Source organism: Gracilinanus agilis, chromosome X, assembly GCF_016433145.1.
Source record: "Gracilinanus agilis isolate LMUSP501 chromosome X, AgileGrace, whole genome shotgun sequence".
NCBI lineage: Eukaryota > Metazoa > Chordata > Mammalia > Didelphimorphia > Didelphidae > Gracilinanus > Gracilinanus agilis.
This window is the reverse complement of record NC_058136.1, coordinates 13481319-13497342: the sequence shown is the minus strand read 5'-3', so window position 1 is coordinate 13497342 and position 16024 is coordinate 13481319. Positions and strand designations below refer to the sequence as shown.

Here is a 16024-nt window from a genome sequence, read left to right as displayed (position 1 = left end):
GTGTCTGGAGCCAGATTTGAACCCAGGACCTCCCATCTCTAGGCCTGGCTCTCAATCCACTGAGCTATCCAGCTGCCCCCTTTCCAAAGTGCTTTCACCTGGGCTCCTCTGAGCCTAGCAAGAACCCTTCAGGGTAGGTCACAGAACCATCATTATAATGTTCATTTTCAACAGGAGGAAACTGATCCCGGAGAAGTTCGTGCTCAGTTTGGGTGGAGGACCTTTGGCTGCCCAGCCTGGACTCTTTCCACTCATTCCCGGCTCTAAGGCAATTTTGCCCCATGGACAGAAAGCACATACAGATTAGGGCCAAACCGCCGGGCCTCTCCCCCTCACGTATTTGGAAGGGTTCTGCTGCCTCTGGGCACGGGCCATCGCCATAGTCTCACCTCTCCCTTTTTCTTTGTCTTCTCTTCTCAGGGCTGAAAGTCCGATTTTTGATGATGTCTGGCTTGACAGAAGCAGTAGTCACCAGTGCCATCAGGACTGGGGTTCTGAGCCTGGACTTGACCCAAATGGCATTCCTCCTGTGACTGAAGGCAGGCTTAGGAGGTGTATTGCAGCCATGTCTGTGATGGTGGTGAGGAAGAAGGTGACTCGAAAGTGGGAGAAGCTCCCAGGCCGAAACACTTTCTGCTGTGATGGACGAGTCATGATGGCCCGGCAGAAGGGGATCTTCTACTTGACCCTCTTCCTCATCCTGGGAACCTGCACACTCTTCTTTGCTTTTGAGTGAGTTCATCTCAAGGCACACTTCTCATTCTAACCCTAACAGTGTATCATTGGGGCAGGGGAAACATTCTGTCTCCTGGCCTCACTCTGTACTTCTCCCCCTACCCTAAGTTCCGAGTTCTAAATCTTACCCGCCCTGCAAAAGACAACTAACCCTCCCTGCCCCTTCTCCTGTCCTGTGCCCCGTTCCTTTAGGGCCCAGCTTGTTGTCAAGTTAGCAAAGCTGCCAGGTGCAAACCCAAATGGAATAAGACATTAATGGGTGACAGCAGGTTAATGTGTTATCAGGGCATTCGAAATGGAAAGGAAAAAGCATTTAGGAAACAACAGGCGTTGTGCTGAGAAGCATTTACAGACATCATCGTCATCTCCATTCGATCCTTTTGACAATCCTGGCCGTTACTTGCATTTTTACAGGGAAAAAACCCTAAACAGAAGAAGCAGCCGTCCACAACGGTGGTGTTTGGGGCTGTGTGTGTGTGTGTGTGTGTGTGTGTGTGTGTGTGTGTGTGTGTGTTTGGGCGGGGCACTTTACTAGTTCCTTTCTCCAGAAGCACCATCTGCATTGGTGCCTTGTTCAGGGTGGTAGCTGATGGGATGTGTCTGGGGCACCTGCCTTGCTCTTGATATGGCTGTGCTGAAGCATCTTTTATGGGTCCTCAAGAACCCCAAGCCCAGGATGGGAGCTAGTGATGGCCAGAGTGGTGGTTCAGGCTCATCTCCACAGAGAATTCCAATTGGTGCCGGGCCTGACCCTTCTAAGGCTTCTGGCTACCCCCAGAGCATTTGTATAGATAGCCCAGAGTCTGAGGCCAGTGACTAATGGGAGTGTGAGCAATAGCCGGACCCATTTCTAACTGAATTGGGAGGGCAAAGTCTTTGAGCCCTTTGTTGTTAAAGGCTCTCTTGTACTAGCCGTGTAAAGTAGCCTCTCAAGTAACAAGCTTGCGGACAGCTCTGACACACACACACACTCTTCCCTCAAAGTCCCTTGTTATTGCTTTCTGTCCCTCTTTCTGGTTCTTTTTGCTCTGTCTCTACCTTCCCTCTCCCTGTGATAGCTGAGCTGAATTCTTTTGGCTCCTGCTGAATGACCAGCTCTCTTCTCTGTGTGTGTATTTCCTATATTCAGTGTTATGGTTAGAGGCTCTTTTCAGCTCCCGAATAAGCTGGGAGGCCTGGACCTAATAAGCCTCTGCTCTGATTGGTCAGGAGAACTACCAGTGCTCCGGCCCATGGGTAAAGGTCTCAGTTTCACAGACTTCGGCCTGTGCTGCCGAGCACCTCCCTACTTTGGTTCCCAAAGGCCTTTGGGCAGGGCTGCCTACGGAGCTAAAGCCTATCATTAGCAAAGGTTGAACGTGGGTCCCTAGTCCACTGAAATGACATCCCCCCTTATCTCCTGCGGTTAGGGCCCAGGTAGGAAGGTTAGCTCATGGGTAAACTCTTCAATATTTTGTTTTGGAGAGGAGGGCGGTACCTGCCGGGGAAGGAAATAAACAGAACAGCTGAGAAGAAGAATGGGGAAGTTAGGGCTCTAGCAGACAGAAACCCCAGTCTAGGGGCCTCACTCAGCCTTATGTGTCAGTTCTGAGGAGGGTGGGGAGAGATGTGATGTGATGTGATGTGATGTGATGTGATGTGATATGTGTGTGTGTGTGTGTGTGTGTGTTTCCTCCATCATAGGTGACTTGTGCCCAGTTTACAGCAGGACCGTAGTAAGAGCTCCCACATTTTACAGCTCTTTCTTCCTCATAGTCCTGTGAGGAGAGAGAATAACTGTATCTTTTCCCATTTTATTATGTACTGGAAAATGGAATCTCGGAAATGAAATGTCATCTGAGTTCAAATCTTGACTCTGCTACTAGCTGTGTGACATTGGGCCATGGGCAACGTAGCCCTCTAAGCCTCAGTTTCCTGCCCTGTCAAATTAGGGGATAAGTGATCTGAGATCCCTTCTGGCTTATTTCCTTACTCGTCTATCGGCGGAGTAGTAAGGGACAGAATCCAAGCTTAAACCCAAGGCTTGTGCCTCCAGCCTCTTTGCCTAGCACCACTTGATCCCTGAGCTCTTGTTTTTTTCCTCCTAGAGCTGGGCATGACATTGTGATAGCCTAGTTTGGGGCCTTCAGGCAGGTGAACACGTCTAAAAGATCTCCAAATTAACTAAGAACAGGGACTCTGCATTCTATTTGCTAGTCCATATTTAACTAAGCTCTGTGGAATCCAGGTTTAACAATAGGCTTCTGCCTTCTGTGGCTGTTTGAGGGAAACTGCAAATGACTCGAGTGATAATGTTCCAGCTGTATGTCAGTCCGGGTGGACTAAACAAGCCCTTATGGATGCTTGGCTTTACCCTTTTCTGTCATAATAACGGCAGTTTCCAAAGCGGCTGTCTTCCTTTTGGATTTTTCTGAGATTTCTGATGGTAGAGAATCTACATGTAAAGGAGGAAAGCTCGGGACTGTGGGAAAGAAGGGAACTTCCAAAACCCTCTTGAGGAGGAGCTGTTTGTGGAACTTGTGCATCTGTGTGTACAGCTCTAGCTCCAAACGCACAAGATCCTTTCTTGTTTGTCTCTACCCAGACTGGATTTGGTGTTAGTGTGTTATATAGAACCCACCACCCCCAGGAAGGCACTTTACTAGCCTAAGCCATAATTGTACAAGAACCTCCCCTAGAGCCTCTTGAATAAGTAATGAAGCCTTCACGGAAAGACCCCGATAAGAGGGCCTCTGCCATTTTTCAGTAACACTTACTTGGTAGGGAGATCTCCTTTCCGTGGAACCCAAATCTACCTCTTTGCACCTTCTTCCAGGAGTAATACCAGGCTAACCAAGAGACTTCTGGAGATGGTGACTTGTTGCCTGTGAAACCATCCAGTTACCGAATATCACACTTAGGTACATCAGCATAATAGGATTTGGAACTGGCCTTAAAGATTGTCTGGTCCAGCCCCCTTCTCTCAGACAGGAAGAAATGGGCCCGGAGAGGGGAAGGGACTGTCTCATTCAAGGCCACCCAAGGAGTCAGTAGAGAAACTGAGATTTGAACTGAGGTCTTCTAACTCTAAACTAAGTGTTCTTCCTACCATATAACACTCTTCTCTTAGAGGATCATAAAATATTAGAGCTGGAAGGGCCTTGGAGGCCAGCTAGCCTAACCCCTTTGTTTTACTCAGGAGGAAACTGAGGCCTAGAGAGGGTAAGTAACGTGGCCAAGATTACACTGCTGGCATAATTGAGAATTGAACCCCTGTCTCATGATGCCAATACAGTGCTGTTTCTACTACAGGAAATCAAGTCCCTGGGAAAATAGCTGTCATCTGGAACAGCTTTCCTATTGGCTTTTAGATTAGATAACTGGGAACTTCAAGAACCAAAACTTTTCAAAAGGTATTAATGACTAGATATACTTACCCTTGAAGGAGATGTAACGCTTTGCCACTACTAAGTGATGCCTTTGCACACATGGTGGCAGATCCATATGACAGCTGATGTTCAGTCTAGCCTCAGTGTAGCATCCTGAGCAGAGATCCTTGATCACCACTCACAGTGCCAGCTCTGTGTTGGCTCGTGCCCTACTGATTGAGGTGGGTGGAGTAGCCTTCTCCTCTGGTTCCCATCTCCCTACCTAGCTGGGGCTATTCAGGAGCTATTTAGCCCATGGTGAGAATGCTCTCCTCTGCGCTCATACAACATAACTATTTGGACAACTCGTAGACTGCACTGGAACCTTTCGGGTTTAATTTTTCAGATCTTGTTTCTGCTCCTGCACTGTATTCTCTTCCAGGCCAGGGCTTAGGCCACGTGGTTGTGGTTTTCCCAGTGCCTGGAGGCAGGGCTCGGCACATGGTAGATAGGTACTCTAGACTTCACTGATTGAGGTATTGTGATGGTCTTGGTGGGGATAGTGCTATACTTAGAGCAGAGATCCCATTTTCAGGTCCTGACTTCACTATTGTTTCTGTGTTGCCTTGCATCCAGGCTCCTTTACTTTTCCACACTACTTCTCTCTGTAAAATGGGCTTCATAATACTTGCATGATCTGCAGGACTGTTGCAAATCAGATGACATAACATATTATAATGAAGTACTATAGGAATATCAGCTGCTTTATTATCCTATTCAAGGTCTTTTCCATGATAACCTTAGGCTCTCATAGACTTTGCCCTACCAAGCTGGAGAAGCTTACAGCAGCTGCCTGCTTGTCTCAATCACTAGAGCCTCAGTCCCTCCCTCTGGCAATTCATCAAGGCCATCTTTTAAAGTATAGAGGGTCTGTTGTCTGCATTGCTAGATGAAGTTTCCTCCCAAGGAAATTGAGGCCCTTTGAAGCATTTATTATTATTCTCTTTATTTTCAACATTCTTTTCTTTTTAAATTTTGAGTTCCAAATTCTCTCCCTCTCCCACACCCTCTGCCACCCACTGAGAAGACAAGTAATATAATATCAATTATCCATGTGAAGTCATGCAAAACATAGTTCCATAGTAGCCACAGATATTTTTCAAAGTAGGAAAAAAAGAGTGAAAAAATTAGACTTCAATTTTCAGAGTTCATCGGTTCTCTCTCGATGGCATTTTTTCGTCATGAGTCTTGGAATTGTCTTAGATCATTATATTGATCAGGGTAGCCAAGTCTTTCACCGTTAATCGTCTTTAAAATATCACTGTTACTGTATAAAATGATCTCCCTGTTCTTCTCACTTTACTGTGTATCAGTTCATATAGTTCTTTCTATGTTTTTCTGAAACCATACCTCCCTTGTTATTTCTTATAGCACAGTAGTATTCCATCATAGTCATCAATCACAACTTGTTCAACCATTCTCCAATTGATAAGCCATTCCTTCTATTTCCAGTTCTTTGCCACCACAAAAAAGAGCAGAGTTATTTAACTTGCATTTTTCTAATCTATAGTGTTTCAGAACATTTTTTCATTTTACTATAGATAAATTTGATTTCTTGTGAAAAATGCCTGTTTATATCCTTTGAACATTTATCAACTGGGAACTAGCTCTTACTTTTATAAATTTGACTCAGTAAATATTTGAGAAATGAAGTCTTTATCAGAGAAACTGGCTGTAAAATTTTTTGATATTACTTCATTATCTATGTTACCTTTTAGAATAATGTAGTTTCCCTGATTATCCCTTTTAATTAGGTCTATTTTTGCTTTGTCTGAGATCATGATTGCTGTTCTCCCTAAGCATATTAGATTCTTTTTTGGTCCTTTATTTTAACTCTTAGATTCTGGTTTCTAATCCATTTTACTATCTGCTTCTGTTTTATGGGTGAATTCTCCCATTTGCATTCACAGTTATGATTATGGTGGTTTTTTTTTGGAGATCATTGACATAATCAACTCACACCCATATTGTCTGTCCTCATGCTAAACTCCTTCTAATTGCCCTAATAATGATAAAGTTCTTAGAAGTTATATGTATCATTTTCCCATGTAGGAATGTAAACGATTTAACTTTATTGAGTCTCTTATGATTACTCTTTCATGCTTACCTTTGTATGCTTCTCTTGAGTCTTGTGTTTAATTGTCATATTTTCTATTCGATTCTAGACTTTTCATCAGGGTGTTTGAAAGTCCTCTATTTCATTAAATATTCATTTTTACCTTAAAGGATTATACTTTGGGATTTTTTTCTTTGGATTTTTTTTCTGGGTTGGTTATTTTTGATTGGAATCCTAGCTTCTTTACCTTCTGGAATAGTATATTCCAAGCTCTCTGCTCCTTAAAGTGCAAGCCACTAAATCTTGTGTGATCCTATTATGGCTCCACAATATTGAATTATTCTTTCTGTTTGCTTGAAATATTTTCTCTTTGTGCCTGGGAGTTTGGGGATTTGGCTATAATATTTCTGAGAGTTTTGATTTTGTTTGGAATCTCTTTCAGGAGGTGATTAGTGGATTTGTTCAATTTAATATTTTACTTTAGATCTAAGATATCAGGGCAGTGTTCCTTCATAATTTCTTGAAATGTTTCTAGATTCTTTGATCATGGCTTTCAGGTAGTCCAAATAATTCTTAAATTATCTCTCCTTGATTTTATTTTCCACAACAGTTGTCTTTCTGATAAGATACTTCACATTTTCTTCCTATTTTTTTATTCTTTTAACTTTGTTTTATTTAATTTTATTAATTTTATTATTTTATTTTGTTTTATTGTTTCTTGATGTCTTGTGGAGTCATTAGCTTCCACTTTCCAATTCTAATTTTTAAGGAATAATTTTAAGAAATTATTTTCTTCAGTGGAGTTTTTATACCTTTTTTTCCCCATTTGGCCAATTTTGTTTTTGAAGGTGTTAATTTTCTTAATCTTCTTTCCATAATTTTCTTGTTTTATTCTCATTTCTTTCCCCAAATTTCCTTCTACTTTTTCTTTAATTCTTCCAGGAATTCTTGTTGAGTTTGGGCCTGATTAGCATTTTTCTTTGGAGCTTTGTGGCTATTTTCACGCTGTCATCTTCTGAGTTTTAACCTTGGTCTTCCCTGACATTATTGTAGCTTCTTATGGTCAAATTTTTATTATTGTTGTTTGCTCATTTTTCCCAACCTATTTCTTGACTTTGAACTTTATGTTAAAGTTGGGCTCTGTTTACCTCGGGGCAGGGAGGCATGATCCTCAACTTCAGGCTTTTTTGTGCTACTGTTTTCAGAGCTAGTTTTGGAGGATTACAAGTCTTTGGTACTTCCAAGATGATGTGAACTTAGGAGAGATATAATCACTGCTTTCCTCATCTGCATTCTGGTCTTTACCCAGGAAGGGCCCCTGGTCCTTATAGCTGCAAATGCTGGTGCTCCTCTTTGCCTTGGAACTGTGGCCAGGCCCCTGCATCCTTGTGATGGACTACCAGTGTACCTCTCTACCCTAGAATTGTCAATCAGTGCCAGCTGTACCTAATGCTGACATAAGGTCCCCAATAATCTTTTTCTGACCAGTTGTCTAATTCCCCTTACTAAGTCTCTGAGCTGTGAGAGTACCTGAAGCTTTTGTTATAATTCCTGTTGCTGTCCCTGCATGTATAGGTTCCAGACAGGCTCTATTCATGGTCACAAATTTCTGATAAACTCCTAAGTTTTCTTAGGCTAGAAATATACCTTACCCTGACCTTTTGTTATTTTGCTGCTAATAATATGATTCTTTTAAAGTTCTTTGGAGAGGAATGTTGAGAAAGAGTTCAAGTGGGTTGCCTCTAATATGCCATCTTGACTCGATCCCCTCATCCATTCTTCTTCTTCTTAAGAGGCAGTGTGGCCTAGTGAAGAGAGCAAGCTGGTCTTGGGGACCTGATTACCTAGATTCAAACCCTGCCCCTGACATATGCTGATTGCATGACCCAGGTTATATCTCTTCACTTCTCAGTGTTCCGAATGACTCCCTCAAACTAGCAGTTATCAAGGAGGTGCTGTCCTGCATTGGTTGAGGGTGTTTTGTAATTCATAAATTCTCTTTGTCCGGAGAATCCCAGGGCCTGTCCATATCCCCTAGTTCTCATAGTTTTCACTATGGAATCTTAAGGAGATTTGGACTCCTGTAGCTGTCTGTAGTATGAAATGTTGGGCTACCTGAGATCTGATGCACACGAGCTGTCCAAATCAAGGACATCAGAACTAATTTTGCACAAAGGCTGTCATGGCGCTCTAGATGCCCCAGTCAGAAGAGAGAAACCTCTCTGGAAATATCAGTGTTATTGGTGAGCGGCTGTCACCCCTATGAACCCTGCTAGTTCTTCCCCATAGGACTGGTTTGATGAGAATGACTCAGGGAGTAACTATGCAGTGAATGGCCCACACTTCACCACTCCTTGAGCTGATCCTGATGAATGAGAGGCCCCCTGTCATGGCAGATGGGCCGGTGCCTAGTCGACTTTGCTTAGGTTACTAAGTCTGGGGAGACTCAAGGCTAGACTGACAAGATTGAACTCTGCCATATGTTAAGGACCTGTGCTTCGTCTGTATGAGAATTGCCTCCATTGCTGCAGATCTGAACTCTGATGGTCTTCAGGAGTGGCTGGGGCCCAAGCTATCCACCAACGGGAGGCCGTCTGGCCTTCTAGGGATGAGCTTCACTCTATACTTAGCTAGACCTGTCCTCAGGCAGCAGCCACGCAGCCACCCCACATTTTGCCAGTGTGGACCTGAAGCCTTTCTAGCTTGGTAGGAACAGTCACAGAGAGGTTAGCAGAGGGGATGATATCAGCAGAGGGGAACAATGAAGAAGTCTGAGTCACTGAAGGCCACTTAGCCTCGCTGAATAAGAACAAATGGCTTTAACCTCATCATAAACAAAGGCAGTGATTAAAAATAATTTACTACAAGAACTTTCTGCTGGCCGCTGTGGTCTCACCAAATTTGGGGCCAGCCCAGGATTCTGTCTAGAAGAGATATACTAAGGGATAGCCTGAAGCCTTAGGCAAAGCTCACCTTAGGACCAATCTTCCTCCCCGTCAATAGTTCTTTTTTAAAAACCCTCATCTTTTGTCTTAGTATCATTTCTAAGATGGAAGAGCCACGAGGGCTAGGCACCCTGGGGTTAAGTGACTTGCCCAGGGTCACAGAGCTAGGAAGTATCTGAGGCCAGATTGGAGCCCGGGTCTTCCTGACTCCAGGCTTGGTGCTCTATTCACTGTGTTACTTAGCTGCCCCTTCCAGTAGTTCTTTAACCTCTCATCCGGATTTAAAAAATATTTTGAGCTCCTACTGCCCGGAGGGCTCATCACCCCCTAGTTCCTCCCCTGCCCTGTGTAAAGTGTACTTTACATCATGTCGAGGTTGAGGTCTTACAAAGATGACTAAGATGTTGCCACTTCTAACAGTTAACCTGTACAACAGCCTAGTGCTTTGCCTTAGGAAGGTGTGAGCTCTGAGCTCCTTCACAGGCAATGTCCCCAGTGTCTAGCTTTATGGCCTTGCATATATAGTAGGTACTTAATAGATGATTGTTTACTTGGATGGGAAGTCTCCAAGCTGTGGGTAATTTAGAAGACACTCCTGGTCTGGGATGGGAGGTTTTAGCAGGCGCCCTTTAAGGTCCTTTCCAGCCCTTCTTTGTGCAGAGAGCTTCGATTTTTGTTTACGATTGGCACAAAGATCAGAAAAGCTCCCCCAACCCTGCTCTTGCTAAGATGTTTGGCCAGTGGAGGACGGAGGCTGCTTGCATTTCTTATGTGGAGTATTGAGATGACAGCCCAGGGATTTCAAAGATGCTGGTGTTCCTAACAGTCTTCAAGAGCAAAGGAAAGCTCTCGTGCCTCTCTGTCCTTGGCAAGGGCCCAGCCAAAGCATTTGGGGCAGAGGGCTGCTTGACTTAGTCAATAGAGTGTTCCCGGAATCTAGAACGTGGCTTTAGGCTACAGGGAGAACACCGCCAAGTATGAACTCAGCCTTTGGGCAGATCCAGATGTGTAGGAAGTGACTTGCAAACCTCTGCATGTGCTGTGTTTGTGGGCCTTCTGAAACACTGGTCACCAAGGACTCAAAACAGTCTGACAGAGCATAGAATCAGCCACCAAGTTCTGTGATTCTGACAGAAAGAGAATTCTTTGGCTATTTGCTGTCATCAAGTCCGTGAGCGACTGCAGGGAAAAACTCCTAGAGTTAAATTTACAACTTGGTTCCCCCCCACCCGCAGCTTTGTTTAAAGGGCTCTTCTTTAAAATCATACTTCAGTTTGGGCAGGTACAATATATATCAATGGAAAAAATAGAGGTCATAGAAGGGAGAGGTAATGGGGGATCAGAGAATAGCGAATCTCAGAGCTCCTAACTGAACAGTAATCCCTTTTACACCATCATCAATAAGTGGGGATCCGACCTTCATTTAAAGATTTGTCAGGGATGAGGAGTGCGCCATGTCCTGACATGGCCTGTTTACCTTTGGTTAGGCAGAAAAGTGCCCATATAAATCTGGCAAAGCCACTGGGAAAGAGAATGGGGGAAAGGGAGACAATTCATTACTTCAAGTGTTTCATCCTTCCTTCTCAGAGTCCCTGTTGACAGCTCAGTGCTGAGGTTGGGTCATTCACAGATTTCCCACAGTGGGAAAGAGCGTTGGACTAGGCATTAGGAGGGCTCTTTTGACCCGCACTCAGATACTAGCTCCCACGCCAATATGGGCCTGAATTTTCTCATCTGTAAAATGGAGCTAACAATGTCAAAGCCCTTTGCTCATAAACCTTAAGGGGCCTCAGAGAGGCACCAGCTGAGAACTGCTCATTTCCAGTGTTGACATGCCATGGAAGATTTATAAAAGCAGCTCACTGAGGCAGGCAAACAGAAGTGCATTGACCCTGAGAAGAGGGGACCACTGGAACACGTGAGAGCCACATGTCAGCTGGGGACGCCAAGCCTTTGGGACACAGGGCCAGTGTCTGTCCTGTCATGAAGGGGACTGAATGCACACCCTAAATTTGTTAGATACAGTCCATGTTGCCTTTTAGGGTGATACAGTCTGGAAATGTGGCCTGCTTGGGCGGTGGGATGGAAGGAGTTCTCCACGTGGGCATTATTCCTCCCTTACATGTATTTTCCATTGTGGCCACCTTGACTTGCTGGCTGGTCCCTGACCTTGGCCTTTGCTTGCCTCTCTCCCCACCTTGGCCTTTTATAATTTTTAGCTTCTTTTAAGATACAATGTAAGCCCTGCCTCCTTCGTCCTGAAAAACCTTTCCTCCTCAACTTGGTTTTTGCTGCTTTCTCCCTTCTACTGAGACAGTATGGCCCAGTCAGTCAGTCATCGAGCATGTATTAAGCAACTGCTGTGTGCCAGACCTTGCCAAACATTGGAGATTCAAAGAAAGGCAGAAGATAGTCCCTGTTCTCAGAGTTCAGTTTATTTGGGAGGGGGTGTGTGTGGTAGAATGACAGTATGCAGAAAGTCATGTACAAACAAGGCATAAACAGGATAATCTGGAGATGCTCAGCAGAGGGAAGGCAGCAACATTGCAGAAGGTTGGATTTTAGCTAGACCTTGAAGGAAGCCATTGAGATTAGGTAGATCAGGAAGAAGGCATTCTAGCCATGAGGAGCACACAATGAAATTGCATAGAGAGGGGCAGTTAGGTAGCTCAGTGGATATAGAGTTAGCCCTGGAGACAGGAGGGTCCTGGGTTCAAATCTGGCCTCAGACACTTCTTGGTCTGTGACCCTGAGCAAGTCACTTAACCCCAGTTGCCTAATCCTTACTGCTCTTCTGCCTTGGAACCGATATCAATTCTAAGATGAAAGGTAAGGGTTTAAAAATAAAAGAAGAAGTAGCTTGGAGTTAGGAGGTGGAATGGCTCATCAGAGCAATCACAAGGAATTCGGTGTCATTGGATCCCAGAGTACATGGGGGTGAGGAAGGTGGAAGAAGACTAGAAAGGTAGGAGAGACCCAGGTTCCAAAGGGCTTCAGATGCCAGACAGAAGATTTCCTATTTGATCATGGAAGTGATAGGGAGCCATTGGAGCTTATTGAAGAGGAGCGATGTGATCAAATCTGTCCTTTTTAATTTTTTTAAGCCCTCACCTTCTGTCTTAGAATCAATACTGTGTATTGGTTCCAAGGCAGAAGAGTGGTAAGGGCTAGGCAATGGGGGTTAAGGGACTTGCCCAGGGTCACACAGCTGGGAAATATCTGGGGTCAGATTTGAACTCAGGACCTCCCATCTCTAGACCTGGCTCTCCATCCACTGAGCCACTCAGCTGCTCCTGGTCAAATCTATTCTTTAGGAAGATTACTTTGCTGTCCCAGTGGAGAATGGATCTGATTGGAAATACTTGAGGCAGGATTTTTTTCCCTAGCAGGCTGCTGTGATTGTTTAAGCCTGAGATAACGAGAGTCTGCACCAGGTTGGTAGCAGAGAGAGAAGGAGGGGGGGGCGGTGAGACAGGCATTGGCAGCAGGTTGGAAATTGGGGAGTGGGCCAGTGGGGAGTGGAGGATGATGCCTACATTGTGGACCTGAGTGACTAGGAGGGTGGTTGTATTCTTCACAGTATAGGAGAGTTGGCAAGAGAGGAGAGTTTTTGGGGAAAGATCACAGGTTCTGTTTTGGACATGTTGGATTTAAGATGGGTATAAGTTATCTTTTATTTATTTATTTATTTCTAAGTAGCTCAGATCCTCGTGCCCTCCCCATAGCACAGAAGGCATTGTCTGGCAAACAGTTATGTATGTGTAGATTATGTCTTTCTTGTTATTTTAAATTTCATTTCCCGGAGGTGAACATTGACCAGTTATTCTTCAAATATTAATAAATCTGTAGCTGCATAGAGTGTTCTCTTGGTTCTACCTGTTTCACTCCCTACCTCATATGATACAATAGTATTCCATCACAATCATATCTCACGACCTCATTCATGCCCCAGTTGATGAGCATCCCCTCAATTTCCAGTTCTTTGCCACTACAAAGAGCAGCTGGAAATATTTCAGAACACAGAGGTTTTCTTCCTTTTCCCCTGATTCTGGCAATGGTATTGTTGGACGTGTCTAAGGGTGGGCACAGTTTTATAACTCTTTGGCCATTATTCCAGTTTGCTCTCCACAATGGCTGCATCAGTTTGCAGTTCCACCAACAGTGTATTAGTGGTCCCTCTTTTCCACATCCCTTCTGCTGTTTGTCATTTTGTCCTTTTTTTCGTTTATTGGCTATCTCGTTCGAGATGTCTGGTAGGCACATGGAAATCTTGGGGGGAGGGGTAGGAGGCAGGCCAGAGCTGATCGAGTAGATTGGACAGTCACTTGGATAGAGATGATAAATTGAATCCACAGGAGCTGATGGATCACCGAGCAAAACACTATATAGAGAGGGAGATGACCCGGGATGGAGCTCTGGGAGACACCTCTTAAGGTTTTTGGACATGACCTGGATAAAGAAGCAGCAGAAGAGACTTGAGAAGGGGGAAGTTAGGTAGGGAGAAGGGCACTGCCATATACTTGACAGTGTGAGAGGCTGCAGAGGTCAAGAATGATGAAAGGCCATTACGTTTGGCATTTAAGAGATTATTAAGCAAAATGAAGAGAACATTCTGTACAGCCACAGAAATATTGCCTGAAGCAAAGCTTGTGAATGAGAAAGAACTGATGAACAGGGATGTATAGGCCATCGTTTGAGATCTGCATACATATAAATATTGTCAATGATGCCTTCTCGAGGGAGCGTGAGGAGGGGACGGAGGGATGGAGGGACATAGCCGGGAATTGGAATGCAATAAACAAAGACATTTTCAGAAAGAGATTAATTAGTAACTTTGGAGAGAGATTTTGGTTGAGCAATGAGATCGAAAAGCATAGTGGCTAGAGAGCTGGCCTTAGGGGCCAAAAAGGCTTGGGCCCAGATCTTATTTCTGACCCCTCTTGGCCGTGTGCCTGGGCAAGTCCCTTCATTCTCAGATTCTTGTCCAGTCATGTCAAACTCAGGCAGAAATGTGGGCCCTTAAACCGTTCAGAAGGATACCTGCAGGGCACAGATTGACTTCATTTGGAAACGTAACATTATTTATCTTCATTTTGTTAAATACTTCTCAATTACATTTTCATTTGGTTCCGGCAGGCACTCATGTCTGACACTTCTGCTCTAGGCAATTCTCTCAAACTCGAAATTGAGAAGAAGGTGCTGCCTTGCTGTGGTTGAGGAAGCCTGTACCAATGACACCGTAGATCTAGTCTCTCCAAATGATCTCCTGTGCACTTGTCTCTGCCAGTGTGCTTTCCCATAACATGAAAACTCTCCTTGAGGCAGGGACCTTTGACATTTGGTCTTGGTGCTCCTGTGGCCTAGCATGCTGTCTTTTCTAGACTTAATTTTTTATTTTATGCTGTCTTGAACACATTAGCACTTCAATATTTGAATCAAGCTTAAATATGTAGTTGTACCCCAGCTCTGCTGCTTCCAAGTTAGGTGACTTGAATTAGTCCCTTCCGGGGTGGGTTCGAGTGGCTTGAACTCTTCAGGAGCCCATTGTTAAATTGTCACTTGCTCTTGGAAAATCAGTAGTGACAAATCAGAGCTCGAGTTACTGTTCTGTTGATTGTCTAAAGCAGTTATGGACAAACCACAGCCAGCGGGCCAGGTGCGGCCCCCTGAAATATTCTATCTGGCCACTCAACATTATTCCTAATCTGACAGATACAACGAGTAGGATACAATACAGTGAAACTTGGAAAGAGTTGCCTTAGAAACAGACTGACAGATGAGCATTTCCTTTCCTTTGGCCCCTCTTTCAAAAGTTTGCTGGCAGCTGGGTGGCTCAGTGGATTGAGAGTCAGGCCTAGAGACGGGAGGTCCTAGGTTCAAATCTGGCCTCAGACACTTCCCAGCTGAGTGACCCTGGGCAAGTCACTTGACCCCCATTGCCCACCCTTACCATTCTTCCACCTAGTTGCCAATACACAGAAGTTAAGGGTTTAAAAAAAATTAAAAAAAAAGTTTGCCCATCACTGGTCTTGACTTAAGAAAGTGATGGATATAAAAAATCAAGCCATTCCCCAATTGATAAATGGGCAAGAGACATGAATAGGCAATTTTCAGGTAAAGAAATCAAAAGTATCAATAAGCACATGAGAAAATGCTCTAAATCTCTAATAATTAGAGAAATACAAATCAAAACAACTCTGAGGTATCACCTCACACCTAGCAGATTGGCTAAAATGAAAGAAGGGGAGAGTAATGAATGCTGGAGGGGATGTGGCAAAATTGGGACATTAATGCATTGCTGGTGGAGTTGTGAAATGATCCGGCCATTCTGGCTGGCAATTTGGAACTATGCTCAAAGGGCTATAAAAAACTGCCTTTGATCCAACCATGCCATTGCTGGGTTTGTACCCCAAAGAGATCATAGATAAACAGACTTGTACAAAAATATTTATAGCTGCTCCTTTTGTGGTGGCAAAAAACTGGAAAAGGAGGGTATGTCCTTCAATTGGGGAATGGCTGAACAAATTGTGGTATATGCTGGTGATGGAATACTATTGTGCTCAAAGGAATAATAAACTGGAGGAATTCCAGGTGAACTGGAAAGACCTCCAGGAACTGATGTAGAGTGAGAGGAGCAGAGCCAGAAGAACACTGTACACAGAGACTGATATACTGCGGTAAAATCGAATGTAATGGACTTCTGTACCAGCAGCAATGCAATGACCCAGGACAAGTCTGAGGGATTTATGGTAAAGACGCTACCCACATTCAGAGGAAGGACTGCAGGAGAGGAAACATATAAGAAAAACAACTGCTTGAACGCATGGGTCGGGGTGGACATGATTGAGGGTGTGGACTCGAAACTACCACACCAATGCAAC

The 16024-nt window shown here is 44.3% G+C and overlaps 1 protein-coding gene across 1 annotated transcript in view; it reads left to right on the top strand.

The window, feature by feature from the left end:
- The first annotated feature begins 565 nt into the window (after positions 1 to 565).
- ZDHHC9 (zinc finger DHHC-type palmitoyltransferase 9) overlaps positions 566 to 16024 on the top strand; it is a 37791-nt gene continuing 22332 nt past the window's right edge. The window contains exon 1 of the mRNA XM_044682461.1: positions 566 to 732. Coding sequence (XP_044538396.1) covers positions 566 to 732 — 167 coding nt within the window. The remainder of the gene's footprint in view (positions 733 to 16024) is intronic.